Source organism: Harpegnathos saltator, unplaced genomic scaffold (assembly GCF_003227715.2).
Source record: "Harpegnathos saltator strain DR-91 unplaced genomic scaffold, Hsal_v8.6 scaffold457, whole genome shotgun sequence".
Taxonomy (NCBI): domain Eukaryota; kingdom Metazoa; phylum Arthropoda; class Insecta; order Hymenoptera; family Formicidae; genus Harpegnathos; species Harpegnathos saltator.
This window is the reverse complement of record NW_020230269.1, coordinates 117,011-133,792: the sequence shown is the minus strand read 5'-3', so window position 1 is coordinate 133,792 and position 16,782 is coordinate 117,011. Positions and strand designations below refer to the sequence as shown.

Genomic DNA, 16,782 nt, shown 5'->3' with positions numbered 1-16,782 from the left:
GTTATTTTATTGTACACAATCCGGGGAAATAGTCTTAATATCTTACAAAACTTTTTTCAATTTCTTCATTGCATATTTTCTTTAAAATTGAGATATTTTAAGTTCTAAATATATATTGTATGTTTAAAAATAAAATAAATCTTATTTTGTATTGTAGAAAGTTTTATTTGTGCATACATGTATACTTATGTTAATTAATTAAAAGCCAATAAATTACAAATAATATCTCTTTTTGTCTCACCATCCATCCTATCATTTGGATTTTGTTCATTATAAACATGTCCCTCATTATATTCAATGTTTTCAATATCTAAATTATCTAAATAGTCATTATTAATAATACATAAGTTGTATAATACACAACAGGAAATAATAAAATTAGCAGAACGTTTAACTGTGAGAAAATTTAGTTGCATTAATTGCCTAAATTTTTGTTTTAATAATCCAAACGCATTTTCTATTTTCACTCTAGTTGTACATAATTTATGATTATAATTTCGTTGAGCAGCTGTGAGATTACCATAATCTCTACACGGTGTTAACAGATATTTTTTTAAAGGGTATGCCGCATCGCCTAATAAGTGATAATCTTCTGATATATTTTGTATTTCATTACTTAAAAATGATAATTGAAATATTCTTGCATCATGTACTTTACTAGGAGGACCAGTGAAAACATCTAAAAATAACTTGTTGGCATCACAAACTGCTTGTAACGTTAAAGATGGATAATCATGTCTGTTAACATAGGTACTTTTGATTCTTTTAGCAGGCATTCTAATTTTAATGTATGTTCCATCAATGTATCCAAGAATTCCAGGAAATCCACATATCTGAAATAAAGTTATTTTAGATATTTAGATATAAGAATTTTAAATTAAAAAAAAATTCATATATAACTTATAAATAATAGAAAATATAAGTTACAAATAATAGATTTTTATATATAAACCTTTAAGTGTAAAATACGATGTCCACACATAATTTCATCAAAAATTTTATTTTATAGAGTTGTTTATTAATATTAATATTTAATTTTATAGAGTTGTTTGTTAATAAAGTTTGATTAATAGACACACAAAAACCTAGACTTTTATTTTACAATAACCTAATCATTCTCTAATTGATAATTATTAGTCTACTGTTATATATTTATTTCAGTATAAATTAAAAATATTACATCTTCAAATTCTCGAACAACCTTTCTTTTTCTGTCTTCTGTGTTAGGCATTTTTATTATATTTGGAGCAATATCATTGAAAAACTTCATAATGTTTGATGTGATAGCATAAAACATAGATTCTGCTATATTAAATCTGGATGCAACATCTAATATGACTGATTTGTTTCCTGCAAACCTATAAATATAATGTTAATATTATTATATACTTATATATGCAATTATATCAGTCTATAAGAAATATACCATAGAAATGATAATAACTGTACATTACCACCCTAATAGCACATATATCCAGAGAACGTCCAGAATACGTCTTGAGGATGTCCTGGGGACGTTTCTTCATCCTCAGGACGTCCTTAGGACATCTCCAGGAGAACATGTGCTGTCTGGGTATGTACAATATTACCACCATGCCCTTTCAATGTATTAAAAATTTCCGAATTTGTATACATATCATGTAATATATTATATGTACTTCGTTTTAAACGAAAATGTCGCTGAAATTTAAGCAAGTAATATTTTTAATCTGTGACTATAATAAATATTTAAAATAGAAATTACATATAATATAACTTACTTCTTCATCAGAATATTCGTTAACAATATCCATCATATTCCGAACTTTTGGAATTTCTGTAGTACTTGTCATTAATATTGCCATCATTTCCTCCTCACTAGAACTACTTGAACTATTTAACAGTTCATCTAATAATAATATATTAATTGCTATTTCTTCTTTTTCAGTCATCGTTGGTTAATCCATCACTGCACTGAACCGCACTGACGAAAATCTCAGTGCAAATCAGTGCCTTTTGCATGAGTGCGGTGCACCTCCACCGAATATTAACTATCACTGCACTAGAATAATGCAGCTCAATCGAATACTTTTTCCCTAGCGCCCGTTTCCAGTATACTGTCAACCGAACATGCAGATTTTTGACCTAGTGGAATGCAAGACAACCGAATACTAAAACTTGAAAGGGGATGCATTCGGTGCGCACTCAGTGTGCACTAGTGCGCACTAGTGCTTCCAATCGAATTCGCTATTAGTTGCGCACCTAGTAACATTTGCAGAGTTATTTCCAAATGACGACGTAAGGCAGCAGACTGTGCGCGGTGCTGGTACTCGCCAGGTTGCGTGTTCCCGCCTAGCTATGTTTTGTTATTTATTTTAATTTATGTTTTTTTATTCTTACGAATAAAAATATATATATTACAAAAGAATAGGAAGATAAATTCATTATATCAGGTGTAGTAAAAAGAAATCCATTATTTTTGCATGAAATTGAAGGCTTTAATTACCATAGTTAGAATGATCCGATTTAGGTCAAATATGCGCCGTTTTGTTCGATAACTTGTTGCCATTTTGAAGGTAATTTCATTATGCCTCTCTCATAGAAGCCCTCGTCCCTATTGTCAAAAAATTGAGACAGTCGATTTTCACAAGCCTCTCTTGAAGCGAATTTTTCACCAGCAAAATTGTCCGCCATGGACAGGAACAGATGGTAATCACTTGGTGCCAGGTTCGGACTATAAGGTGGATGCATAAGAACCTCCCAACCAAGCTCCTGGAGCTTCTGGCGAGTCACTATCGATGTGTGTGGCCTGGCGTTGTCCTGATGGAACACAATTCCTCTCCTATTGGCCAAAGCTGGCCGCTTCTGGGCGATTGCTTCCTTCAGACGGTCCAATTGTTGACAGTACAGTTCCGAGTTAAGAGTTTGCCGTAGGGGAGCAGCTCATAGTAGATAATTCCCTGCCAATCCCACCAAACACACAGCAAAACCTTCCTGGCCGTCAATCCTGGCTTGGCCACCGTTTCCGCCGGCTCACCGCGATTCGACCACGACCGTTTTCGCTTGACGTTGTCGTAAGTGATCCACTTTTCATCACCAGTGACCAACTGCTTCAGAAATGGGTCGATTTTGTTGCGATTCAGCAGCGATTCGCAGATGGAAATTCGATCCATGAGGTTTTTTTGCGTTAACTCGTGCGGCACCCATTCATCGAGCTTCTTTTTGTATCCAGCCTTATTCAAATGGTTCCAAACGGTTTTTTGTGCAATCTTTAGCTCTTGGGCAATCGAAACAGTGCTTACATGACGGTCGGACTCGACAATGTCCATGATTTTATCGATATTTTCGACAATTGGCCTTCCAGTGCGTGGTGCATCTTTGACATCGAAATTACCGGAACGGAATCGACGAAACCAAAATTGCGCGTGATTGGCTGTTACAGTATCAGGACCATAAACACTATTCACATTTTCAGCCGCCTGGCTTGCGTTTTCGCCTTTATCGAAGAAAAACTGTAAAATATAGCGTATTTTCTCTTTGCTAGTGTCCATCTTTGACGCGCGCTCAAACAAAACTGAGTCAACTAATCACAAAACTGTCAGAAAAGTTTTTTAGTACGAAATCTGTGGGGACTTTGAGCTCCCCAAAAGCGCACGCATCCGTTTTCCGTGCGGCGCTATAGAGCGCGCGCAAGTGTCATTCGTGCGGGGAAAAAGACCAACGAGTTAGTAACCGTTGGAAGCGCTGACAGAGTCAACGTATAATACGATCGCTAGTCATAGCCTGAGTATTTGTTTCTTTGTCGTGTGTGACACCGCGATTTCTGCACGCGGTCGCGATTGTGCGAGAGCGGGCAAGCAGGAGCATCGGCTCCGTTCGGCCCATACACATATACATACGAGTCCCGCTGTAGCTCATATGTCGTGCGAGCGCAGAGAACTGTTTTTGTATTGTCAAGACGCATAAGTTGTACCTGTGATTCACGTGCTCTGCAGCTGGCAGGCACGTGCGCAATAAAGGGACCAAAGAAGAACACGCCTAGGTTGATTTAGGAACCTACCCTCCACTTGCATCGGCGAGAGAGCAAGAGGCAAAAATCCTAAATTGGTGACCCCGACACCTAAATTGGTAACCGGACAAGATTCGCAGTGTAACGAAAAAGAGAGAGACATTGTGCCATTCCAACGGACCTTCTGGCTGAGGTCACCTTGCCGACCGGTAAAAATTCAAACTTCCTAAAAATTGGAAACATTTGTCCGCATCAGGTGATTCCGCCGCCATCGGACAGCTTCGCCTCGATAAAGGTCAGAATCGAGCTGTGAGTGGTCAAAGACTCGGTGCTGTGCGCGTAGTGACTATCGGCGCATGCGTGACAAACTCTGATTGGTCGAAGACTCGGTGCTGTGCGCGTGGTGACCATCGGCGCATGCGTGACGGACTCTGATTGGCTGAAACTCTGCTCTGCGCATGCAGTCATCGTGAGTGTGACACGTGCAGTTCCACAACGGTAAAAATTTTTTGATCAAGTGTTACACACTTTTTCGCCCCTGTTTTGCATCGCGACAGCTGCACACGCAAATTTCAATCAGTGCCTGAAGAAAAACTGCATACAATCGTATTCATTCCGTGAATCCGAACAGACACCATGTCGCTACATTACACCCCTCCGTCCAAGGGATCGGAGCAGCCACCCGGCACACGGGCAAGGCCAAGCCACATCGAACTACCTCACGGGAGTGCATCCCAATTGGAGCCGCTCATTAACATGGGACCTCCATTCAACGACAGTGTCATCGAGTCTATCACAGCGTGTAAGATTCCATCGTTTTGGAAACAGCAGCCAGCTCTGTGGTTCGCGCAAATAGAATCTCTATTTCAAATACATCGTATCCGCTCTGATGACGGCAAATATCACCTTGTCATCGGTGCACTCGACTCTGAAGCAATTCAAGAAATAGCGGACATCCTGGCATCACCACCTGTCATTGACAAGTATGTCACCTTAAAAACGCAGTTACTTGCACGTTTCGCAGATTCTGCAGACAAGCAGCTCCACCGTCTACTCACAGACTTGGAGCTTGGCAACCGCAAGCCCTCACAACTCCTCCGTCACATGAGGACGCTGGCAGGCGACCGAGTGTCACAGGACATCCTGCGAGTACGCTGGCTGGCACTTCTACCACCTGGGATACAGCGAGTCCTCAAGATCCTTCGGACAACCTGCTTAGAGGACCTCTCAACAGTTGCAGACGAGCTCATGGAAGGCTCTTCTACACCTCAAGTTCTTGCAGTTGCTGCACCACATTCACCAGGTAGACTGGGAGCTGCAGCCTCTGCCGACACCCAAACCATTCAGCGGTTAGGAGAAGCAGTAACCACCATGCAACAGTCCGTCGCACACCTGACGACTCTGCTCGAGCACCTGTTGCCTGCTGTTGTCCACCAAGGACAGTCCACCCAGCGTTAGCGTACACGTTCCAGGTCGCGCTCTCGTAACACTCAGCAACTAACCAGTCAGTGGTGCTATTACCACCGCCGCTTCGGTGCTGCTGCGAGACGATGCCAGCAGCCGTGCAGCTTTACACTCCAAGCTACCAATGCAAATGGCGCGGGAAACTGACGTCGCTGCCGTCGACACAGGCAATCGGCGACAGCACAGCAGCGCCTAGTGAGAAAAGACTCCACGTTTTTGACAGAACCATGAACATTAGGTTCCTGGTCGACTCTGGATCCGTTGTTTCGCTGATTCCTCGGAAGTGCGTGCACAGGAAGCTCACTCCTACCGAACTACAACTATTCGCCGCCAATTCATCAGCCATCTGCACATTTGGCCAGCAGCCGCTCACCCTCGATCTCGGACTTCGCCGCGCATTAAAATGGTCGTTCATCATTGCTGATGTGAACTCAGCGATCATCGGAGCTGATTTTCTCTCACACTACGGTCTAATCATCGATCTTTCTCGACAACGCCTTGTGGATCCAAAAACCAGCCTTGCCACACAGGGTCAGGTATGTGAGACAACCATTTTTAGTGTCTCCGCAACCAGTCAGCACTATCTTCCGAACTCACCACACCGAGAGCCATATGCCACACTACTGGACTCGCACGCAGCAGTCTTCGCACCAAGGCCAACTCCCTCAACGATCCGCTTTGATGGGATCGCGCATCATATAGAGACCACAGGACCTCCAGTGTTCGAGCGTCCACGGCGACTTCTAGGTGACAAATTGGCAGTCGCCAAGGCAGACTTCGACCTTCTCTTACATCTCGGGGTCGTGCAACCTTCACGCAGTCAATGGGCGAGTCCGATACACATGGCGCAGAAAAACCAAGGTGGCTGGCGCACAACAGGTGATTATCGGCGTCTGAATTCTCAAACTGTTCCAGACAGATATCCGATCCCACGAATAGAGGACATCTTACAACAGTTGCACGGGAAAAAGGTCTTTTCCATGCTAAACCTAATCCGAGCGTATCACCAAATTCCTGTTGCACCGGAGGACGTCCCCAAAACCGCTGTTACGACACCTTTCGGCCTATTTGAATTCTTAGGCATGCCGCCTGGACTTGGAAATATCACGCAAACGTTCCAACGGCACATGGACAATATACTGCGCGGGATCAACTTTGCTGCATGCTACGTGGATGACATCATCGTCTTCTCAGACAGTCATGAAGAACATCTTCAACATCTCGATACCGTTCTCAGAGTGCTCCAGGAGAACAACCTTCCAGTCCATGCGACCAAATCCTTCTTTGGACAGGATTCTGTGCGTTATCTCGGCTACACTGTCTCACAGACTGGACTTAAACCACTCGACAGGGTAACAGCCATTCAACAGTTTCCAAAACCCAAGACCATCGCAGATCTACGTCGCTTCTTGGGGATGGTAAACTATTACTGTCGAGTATTGCCGAATGCCGCTCAACAGCAAGCTCCGCTAACCAAACACCTGAAGGAGGCGAAGAAGAGGGACAAGCGAGAGATTCCCTGGACAATGGAGACAGAGGCTGCGTTCCAGAAATGCAAGGATGCATTGACAGCTGCCACACACTCAGCCTTTCTCGCTCCAGATGCACCTCTCACACTGACGACTGATGCTGCGGACTCCGCTATAGGCGCGTCATTCGAACAGCAGATAAACGGACACTGGCAGCCACTTGGATTCTTCTCACGGAAACTCTCTCCAACCGAGCAGAAGTACTCCACATATGACCGAGAGCTTCTTGCTGTGTTCGCTACCGTCAAGTTCTTCAGACACATACTTGAAGGAAGAGTATTCCAGGTACGGACAGACCACCGACCGCTAACATACGCTTTCAGCAGAAAGGCAGAAAAGAGTTCGCCACGCCAGCTAAGACAACTGGACTACATCTCGCAGTTCACCACGGACATAGTCCATGTGAAAGGCGAAAACAACGTGGTTGCAGACACGCTCTCCAGGATCAACGCAATTAAGATGCCAAGCACACTCTCAGCAGAAATCATTGCAAACGCGCAGGAAGCAGATCCAGAACTCGCAGACATCGTAAGATCCACGTCGCTCGAGCTGAACCACCTTCGAATCGAAGAAGAAGACATCTGGTGTGATGTCTCGATGGGCATCATACGACCGTACCTACCACAACCACTTCGACGCAAAGCATTCGATGTCATCCATGGTCCGGCTCATCCGAGCGCTCGCTCAACGCTGAAGTGCATCAAACAAAAATTCATCTGGCCAGGCATCAACCAAGATGTTTCTCGCTGGGCACGTGAGTGTTTACCGTGCCAGCGATCAAAAGTCAGCAGACACAACAAACCACGGCCTGAATATATCGAAGCAACGGACAACCGATTCAATCACATCCATTTGGACCTGATAGAGCTACCGCCTATACGAGGTAACCGCTATTGCCTCACAATCATAGATCGTTTTTCCAGATGGCCAGTTGCACTTCCACTACCGAACATTGAAGCAGACACTGTAACATCCGCTCTCTTCAATCACTGGATATGCAACTTCGGGATTCCACTGACGATCACCACGGATCAGGGAACGCAATTTGAATCTGCACTCTTCCAGTCATTAGCGCGACTAATTGGTGCAACTCGGATTCGCACTACGCCGTATCATCCACAAGCGAACGGACTCATCGAACGCTGGCATCGCACCCTGAAGGCAGCACTAAAATGCCATGCACCAACACCGTGGCCAGACATCTTACCAACCGTTCTTCTTGGCCTAAGAGCATGCGTGAAGGAGGATCTGCAAGCGTCTCCAGCAGAGCTTCTCTTCGGCACAACACTACGGTTACCGGGTGAATTTTTTGTTCATGAGGATCCACCGGCCGATCCGTTTATATTTTTAGAAAAATTCCGCGAATATATTCGTAAGATCCGTCCAACGGCAACAGTTCATCACACGAACGCGAAACCGTTCGTTTTCCGAGATTTGTACACTTGTTCGCATGTCTTCCGTCGCATTGACTCTGTTCGCCGGCCGCTCGATCCGCCGTATTCGGGTCCTCACCGAATAATCAGGCGCATAACAGACCGCGTTTTCCTGGTGGATATCAATGGTGAGGAAAAAACCTTATCAACAGAGTCGTTAAAACCCGCGTTCATAGTGCTGGAGAACAACGGCTCTGAACAGCCGCAAACGAGTGATCCGCGTCCGTCCATTTCATCCGCGCCACAATTCAAAACGTACGCGAAAAAGAAAAAAGTTTCGTTCCTCTCTGTCTAGAGAGGCACTGAGCGGGGAGCACCTGTGGGGACTTTGAGCTCCCCAAAAGCGCACGCATCCGTTTTCCGTGCGGCACTATAGAGCGCGCGCAAGTGTCACTCGTGCGGGGAAAAAGACCAACGAGTTAGTAATCATTGGAAGCGCTCACAGAGTCAACGTATAATACGATCGCTAGTCATAGCCTGAGTATTTGTTTCTTTGTCGTGTGTGACACCGCGATTTCTGCACGCGGTCGCGATTGTGCGAGAGCGGGCAGGCAGGAGCATCGGCTCTGTTCGGCCCACACACATATACATACGAGTCCCGCTGTAGCTCATATGTCGTGCGAGCGCAGAGAACTGTTTTTGTATTGTCAAGACGCATAAGTTGTACCTGTGATTCACGTACTCTGCAGCTGGCAGGCACGTGCGCAATAAAGGGACCAAAGAAGAACACGCCTAGGTTGATTTAGGAACCTACCCTCCACTTGCATCGGCGAGAGAGCAAGAGGGCACAAAAATCCTAAAAATCTCATCTTTCTAACGCCATCTAGTGGAACCCGATCGGACTTATGCAACGCGAGATACAGATAACTAAAGCCATCTATTGGAAAAATAATGGATTTCTTTTTACTACACCTGATATAAACAGCCTTTTCTATGTTTTATGAAGGAGAATGGACACACAATTAAAAAAGAGGTATATATTATATATAATTAGTATGCATTTTTTAATTAATACATTTGTATGTGCACATGTGTATGTGTATGTAATACATTTGTATGTATATACAGGGTGTCTCAGAACTTTGGGACACGGGCTCCGTAGGGACATAAAGCTAAGTGAGAGGAACAAAAAAGTCCTATGCCATAATGTGAAAATCGTAATAGTTTTTTTAATTATAACAGCGCAAAGTTAGGCGTTTTCCACGTCCAGCGCAACCTATAGACGCTCCGCGGCAAGCTGTGTGCGTAGGGGCTGAACGATAACGCAGCTCGCATTGACCGTTGCGCGGCGTCAAAGCGCTAAGACGCCATCGCGACAGTCAGCGCGAGATGCGTTATCGCTCAGCCCCTACGCACTATTACGTGCCGCAATATATAGTTTTATTATCTTATGTGAATCATCGTAACAGCGACCACGACGTATATTCCTCCATACCTGTCTTATCTAATCCGATGACCGATCTCATCCTAAAATAACAAACTAATAGATGTCATATCCCCGAATTCCTGCCGAATTTCTCATCATTCGCCATGACTACCCTCGCGAGAATTTTATCTTTTCCCTTTCCTTCCTTACCATCATTTTTCCTATCACCACCAGATCAGTTCCCTGCTAGCACTCTTCAAGCGAACACCTAGCCCCTCTCTCTTTCGAGCGGTATTACACTCTTGTTGAGAATTATAAAATAAAGTCAGTTAACAGTCGGAGGCATAAAAGCTGATTTCTCGTTCCTTCCCAATATTCGTTTCGCTTCATAAGCTGTGGCAAACGTAACAATTGGTGGCAGCGATGGGATCAAGAAGACGAAATAAAAACAACACGTGGAAGGAACGCGTAGGAAGAGACAGACATTAAGAAGACTGTTAAAAGACTAAGTTATCATCGAGAGGACAAGCAGTTGAGCCTGAGGAAATTGAGTCGAGAGAACTTCATTAGTCGCAAAATTAATGATGCAGAAAACTCAAAGTCAGCCGCAATCTCAAATCAGTGGACTCAGCCAGGGACGTCGAGCATATCGCAGTCAGAGCCTGCTAACATCCTGAGATCCGATTGACCGATTAACCCCCGACGAACGGACTACAGTTCTCGAGGAAATAGGCATAAGGACTCCAGGATTTTTCCGGAAGGAACATAACAGCCGACATCAAGTAATCGACGAGAACGGAACTCCGTGGAAGGCTACACGTAAAAGGGTCATCAACTCAAGGACATTGTCATCCAAAGGACTTCGGAAGCATCATGCGACTCGTAGTAGTAACGTAAGCTCATGAACTTTGCTACTTATAGAGAAAGTAAGTCGCATTATAGCACGGATAGTTTGGAGAATAGCTCTATTAATAATAGTATAGATCATCTTTCTTATCGCACCTTGTTAAAAATGGATTAGTCAGGTGAACCAGAACCTAATATAAACCTCGGCGTTAACGAACATAGTCGTAGGTCCTCCATCGCGACAAACAGTAGTTACTTTGCTGTCCGCGAAGGATTATCGCTTATATCTAAATTCGACGGAACAAACGTTCCGGTGAGTCAATTTATCTCGGATTGTAAAGGAACTCTTACTTTAGTAGAGCCGGACGATCGAGAATTTTTCTTTAGAGCAATTCTGCAAACCAAATTAATCGGTGAAGCTGCACTGTTGTGGTCTACACACACTATTAACAATTTAGATACATTGTGCGCTATATTAGAGAGAGAATTCAACATATATCTAAGTTTCGAACAATGGGAATCACAAGCAAGCAATTTGCAGCAATTTAAGGATGAACCCATCGAGGATTATGTTAATAGAATAAAAAATCTTCATAAAGATTTAGTACTTGCAATCGTATTTGCACGAGCTACCCTGATCAAACAGCAAGAGCAGGACTTAAGAGTTTTGCTACTAATAAATTAATAAAACGTTTTATCGGCGGATTAGATAGGAATATTGGGCAACATTTACTAGCGCATGATTTTAACACTCTCGACGATGCAATTAAGAGAACCGTTAGCTTTATAAACGAATCACATTATTATACAGAAAGAATTCGAATGAACCAGTCGTATAATTCGATTAATCGATCATACAACTCACAGAGAATGATTTGCAATTATTGTAGGAAACCTGAACATATTGAAAATGAATGTAGAACAAAATCTTACAATTCACAAAATCTACCCTATAGGAATCCTAATTTTAATAACTTTAATAACAATACTTGCTACTGGTGTGAACCGAACTCACAAAATAATAATAATAATTACCGTCAAAATGGAGGCACATAAAATTCGCAATATCATTACAACAGTCCCGGTCCAAATAATCATTTCAATAGATGTCGCGGAAATAATTTTAATACAACCAGACAAGGCAATCAGTTTAGCGGAAATAATCAATTCGCCTTGTCGCCAGCTTTAAACTCTCAGGGCCAAACGCGAAGCGCGCAGCGCCTAGGCCCACAATTAAGTCGCGCGAACCCGATAGAAATATCAGAGCAAGAACTCACATATATACAATCCGAACCACTTCAAGAAACCTCGTCTGCATCCCCTTCAACGAACTTAGAAACCCCTTAGATAGATTTTTATTGGATACAGGTGCGGACATAAATATTATTAAGGCAAACGCGTTAAAACCAGGCACGTTATTATATTATGATAATAAAGTTGAAATCCAAGGAATAACCGAGGAAAAACAAGTAACGCTCGGAACGGTATACCTAAACTCAGGCACAGACGCTCATGAGTTCCATGTAATCCCAAGTAAATTCCTCTTAAAATAACAAGGAATAATAGGCTCGACCTTTTTGAGAAAAGAAAACGCGAAGATAGATTTTGAAAAACGGACAATAATGATTAAAAATAATGTAAGCTATGAGAATATAGTAATCCGATTATTTTGCCTGGTCGAAGTATTTGTCCTATCGCTATACAAACGAATCAATATAATGCGAGTAACGTAGATGCGTTCCTATCTCGTCAAGAAATACATCGAGGTGTTTTCTTGATAGAGAGTGTAGTAGAGATTAATCGCGGCAGAGCTTATACATATGTGATAAACACTAACGAAGAAGAATTACATTTAGAGGTTCCCGTAATCAGTGTAGAGTCAGTGGAAACTACCACGAGCCCGAAGGACAGCTCTACATATAAAATAGATTCTGTGATCTCTAATAACTTATCGGAAAGATTAAAATTATTAAAAGAAAATCTACGATTACAACATTTAAACGAAGAAGAAAAACGCTCAATTTTGCCTTTAATAGAAAATTACAATGAAATATTTCATTTACTAGGGGACAAATTAAAAGGGACAAACAAAATAGCACATTCGATATTGACGACGGATAATGTCCCCATATGCGTAAAGCGATACAGATATCCACCTATACACAAAGAAGAAATTAAAGATCAAGTTAACAAGTTGTTAAAACAGGGCATTATACAATCATCCATATCGCCGTATAATTCACCGTTGTGGATAGTTCCTAAGAAACCGGACGCCGACGGTAATAAAAAATGGAGACTAGTAATAGATTTTCGCAAATTGAACAAAAAAACAGTTGGAGACGCGTCCCTTTGGCTAATATTTCGGATATCTTAGATCAGTTAGGTAAAGCTAGATATTTTTCATGTTTCGACCTCGCCTCAGGTTTCCATCAGATACCTATGGACCCACAGGATTCTATGAAAACTGCATTCAGTACGCCTAATGGTTATTACGAACATAAGAAAATACCATTCGGCTTAAAAACGCTCCCGCGACTTTTCAGCGTCTAATGGATAGTATCTTAACAGGACTACAAGGCAATGTATGCTTTGTATACTTGGACGATATTGTTGTTTACGCTCAATCTCTAGAGGAACATAAACAAAAATTAAATCAATTATTTGAACGATTAAAAAATGCCGGTCTTAGCTTGCAACCAGATAAGTGCGAGTTCTTTAAAAAGGAATTAATTTATCTAGGCCATATCATAGCTGAGGAAGGAGTTAGACTAAATCCCGAGAAAATAAAAATAGTGGAGCAATATCCTATTCCCAAAAATTATAAACAACTTAGACAATTTTTAGGACTCGTAGGTTACTACCGAAAATTTATTAAAGATTTTAGTAAGCTCACGGAACCATTTACTTCACTTTTTAGGAAAAATGCATCATTTAAATGGGAAGCTAGACAACAAATAAATTTTGAAAGACTTAAAGAATTACTATCTAAAGAACCAATTTTACAGTATCCCGACTTTAATAAAGAATTCTTATTAACGACAGACGCCAGTGACGAAGGAATCGGTGCTATTTTGTCACAAGGTAACATCAATAATGACTTACCAATCGCTTATGCATCGAGAATACTTAATAAAGCAGAACGTAATTACGATACTACCGAAAAAGAACTGTTAGCTATTGTTTGGGCAGTTAAACACTTCCGACCATATTTATATGGTAAGAAATTTAAAATAATCACGGACCATAAACCGCTAACTTGGCTTTTTAACGTTAAAGACCCATCATCTCGTTTAATGCGCTGGCGACTGAAGTTAGAAGAATACGACTACGAAGTGTTATATAAAGAAGGTAAACGAAATACTAACGCAGACGCACTTTCAAGAATCCCGCAGGTAGCAAACATACAGGCAGAACCATCAGGTAGCAAGGACGAAAACGTTAGCTATAGCCTATTCTTACAGCACGCATTGAATGATTCATTATGGAAAACGGACAATATAACTCCACAAACTTCGGGTATAATAAAAGGAATATTAATAAAAGAAGCATACTCGACTCCTAGAATTAAAATCACATTATCAGAAACGGGAAATAAAACCGAGGATATTTCCATCGCACCAGGACACATTAAGCCGGAAATAGGAAAACATCCACCTATTATAAACCTAATTACACGGGAACACGAAACAACACCGATAAACTTGGAAACTATATTTAATTGTCTAGTTGCATTAAAAAAATATGTCATTTTACACAATAAACAAGTATTATCAATAGCACCAATAGGAAACGCTACTAATAGAATTAAAATTTCCGAAATGATAGAATATCTATTTAAAGATACACCAATTCGGATATATCTGTTACAATCCTTAACTCAAGAAATTAATGACTCAATAATGCAACAAAATATTGTCAAATATTTACATAATTCAGCAGTTGGTGGTCATAAGGGCATAACAAAAACACTTAAAAGAATACAACAATATTATTCTTGGGATGGCATGAAACGGGATGTAGCGAATTTCGTAAGAACTTGTCATGACTGTCAAAAAAAAAATTAATACGCGAGAAAACAAAAGCTACCATGTTAATAACAGACACACCAAATGAAGCATTCGAAAAGATGGCGATCGATATTGTAGGGCCATTGCCAGAATCAGGAAAAGGGAACAAATATATTTTAACCACGCAGGATCAGCTAACAAAATTTTGCACAGCATACCCCTTGCTTAATACTAATAGCATAACAATAGCTGATACAATCGTAAATAAATATATCTACATGTTTGGGTTCCCCAAAGAATTACTGTCCGATCAGGGTAGCAATATATCTGGTGAAGTTATGAAAGAGATTGCAAGAATTTTCAAAATTAAACAAGTAAAAACGAGCGTTTATCATCCTCAATCTAACGGAGCACTAGAACGCTCACACCATGTGTTAGCAGAATATTTGAAACCATATATTAACAACAATCAAAATGATTGGGATCTGTTCCTAGATGCTGCAATGTTCTCGTATAATACGTCATATCATGAAGCAATTAAGATATCTCCATTCGAATTGATATTTGGCCGAAAACCGCAACTACCCTCTCTAGTAGAACCACGACACGGAATTAGTCATAGAGAATTTCTGATTTATACCGATTTAGTAAATAGATTAACATACTTAAAAAAAAATGCGAAAGAAAATTTACGTCTGGCAAAAGAACGCTCTAAAACTTATTATGACAAACGGTTAAAACCATTAATTCTGGACCCGGGAGAATTTGTTTTCGTCCTTCGTGAGATAATTAGAACAGGTAGTAGGAAGTTCGCCGACCATTACGAAGGACCTTTTAAGGTTCTACGGAAGATTAACGATGTAAATTATGAAATAAAAAGAGGCAGACACAATCAAATTTTACATGTTAAACGGTTAAAACGCGCATATTTTCCTTCACAGGACGATGTTAATAGTGACAGCGATGACTAGAGCCGATACATTTCAAGCATTTACCAACGAAGCGTTAAAGAAACTGGCAGAGGTTTATTTTGAAAATATAGGAGATTTGAATATCTTCCGGGACCATTGGAAAATAATCAACTACGTTAACCTCATCCCATTAGAAGAAAAGGAAAAAATAATAAAATTTTACGCAAGCAAAATCGAAATCTTATGTTACAGCTTTTATTTTCTAAACAGTACAACATGTTCAGGATTACAAGAATTGCACCGTATAGAGAGAAAATTAGAAAGTTTGAAAGTCGACCGCCAAAATATTAACGAAATGTTAGGACGACCTGCTCAACCAGAACATCGCTTTAAACGAGGAGTTTTTGATTTTGTTTGGCAAATTACAAAAATCCTTTTTGTACTCTAGACTCATCCGATGCTGACTACTACAATAATCAAATATATTGCGTTTACAACAATTCAAAAAAACTAACTAATCTTTATAAAAAACAAATTAATGTTATCCAGTCCAGCATTAACACCTTTAGTAATCTTTTTAAAGTTCACGCCAGACAATTTGAGGAAGTAAATTATAATCTGGAACAGTTAAATAAACACATATTAAACAACCGTCGCAAATTATCTATTATATAGATGAATATGGAAACAAATTCTTATTTAGTCGAATGCACTGAAATGTTATTAGAATACGAATTCGAGTTAGGAACTCTTACAGATGCTATATTATTAGCACACGGTCTAATCCATCCGAAACTTCTCACACCAAGAGAATTATTTAAGATATTAAAAGAGTCCCAGTACATACCTGGAAATAGGAAATTACCTGTGGCCTTAGAATTGCATCAATTCGGTAACTTAATTGATGTTAGCGACATTGGTATATTTTATAAAGATAACCGTTTAGTATATATCATCAACATACCCCTTATAGGACAGTATGATTTCATTTTATATCGCACGATACTTTTCCCAATCAAGCAAGGCGAGGAGGAGGTATTTGCATTCATTAATCCCACACATCCATACATTGGAATCAGAATGGATAAACAGGTTTATACGCAACTTTCTGAGACCGATGTTTCTAATTATAAGAATATTAACAATATTATAATTTGTAAACAAACTGATCTGTTATATCAAATTTCAAGCATACATACTTGCGAATCTATATTGTTAAAAACGGCTAGGTTAGAAAA

General features: G+C 40.8%; 3 protein-coding genes across 6 annotated transcripts in view; 1 reads left to right on the top strand and 2 right to left on the bottom strand.

The window, feature by feature from the left end:
• LOC105183742 (uncharacterized) overlaps positions 1-16,782 on the bottom strand; it is a 134,087-nt gene that overhangs the window by 9,985 nt on the left and 107,320 nt on the right. The window lies entirely within an intron of this gene.
• On the bottom strand, positions 130-2,329 carry LOC105182522 (putative nuclease HARBI1). Of its 4 annotated transcripts, none has more exons than XM_025301918.1 (3): positions 1,761-2,329; positions 1,202-1,358; positions 130-833 (listed from the first exon to the last, which is right to left on the bottom strand). In XM_025301918.1, exons 1-3 carry the CDS (start codon positions 1,766-1,768, stop codon positions 195-197), a joined length of 804 nt encoding a protein of 267 aa, XP_025157703.1. In that variant the 5' UTR covers positions 1,769-2,329; the 3' UTR covers positions 130-194. The 4 variants fall into 4 exon arrangements, with proteins under 4 accessions (XP_025157703.1, XP_025157702.1, XP_025157701.1 ...); XM_025301916.1 differs by having other exon boundaries at positions 135-833; positions 1,181-1,358; positions 1,761-2,322; XM_025301919.1 differs by lacking the exon at positions 1,761-2,329 and adding an exon at positions 1,427-1,669 and having other exon boundaries at positions 135-833; positions 1,181-1,358.
• LOC112589297 (uncharacterized) lies at positions 9,786-16,204 on the top strand. The gene is made up of 2 exons (XM_025301921.1): positions 9,786-10,673; positions 15,575-16,204. Exons 1-2 carry the CDS (start codon positions 10,654-10,656, stop codon positions 15,990-15,992), a joined length of 438 nt encoding a protein of 145 aa, XP_025157706.1. The 5' UTR covers positions 9,786-10,653; the 3' UTR covers positions 15,993-16,204.

What these genes read in the sequence shown, in the direction of transcription:
- LOC105182522 (XM_025301916.1), bottom strand. An exon ending in TTGTTCGAGAATTTGAAGAT is followed by an intron (nt 834 to 1,180) that starts GTAATATTTTTA and finishes ACTTTATTTCAG; the next exon opens with ATATGTGGATTTCCTGGAAT.
- LOC112589297 (XM_025301921.1), top strand. Translation starts at nt 10,654, where the DNA reads ATGCGACTCGTAGTAGTAAC. An exon ending in ATGCGACTCGTAGTAGTAAC is followed by an intron (nt 10,674 to 15,574) that starts GTAAGCTCATGA and finishes TTTCCTTCACAG; the next exon opens with GACGATGTTAATAGTGACAG.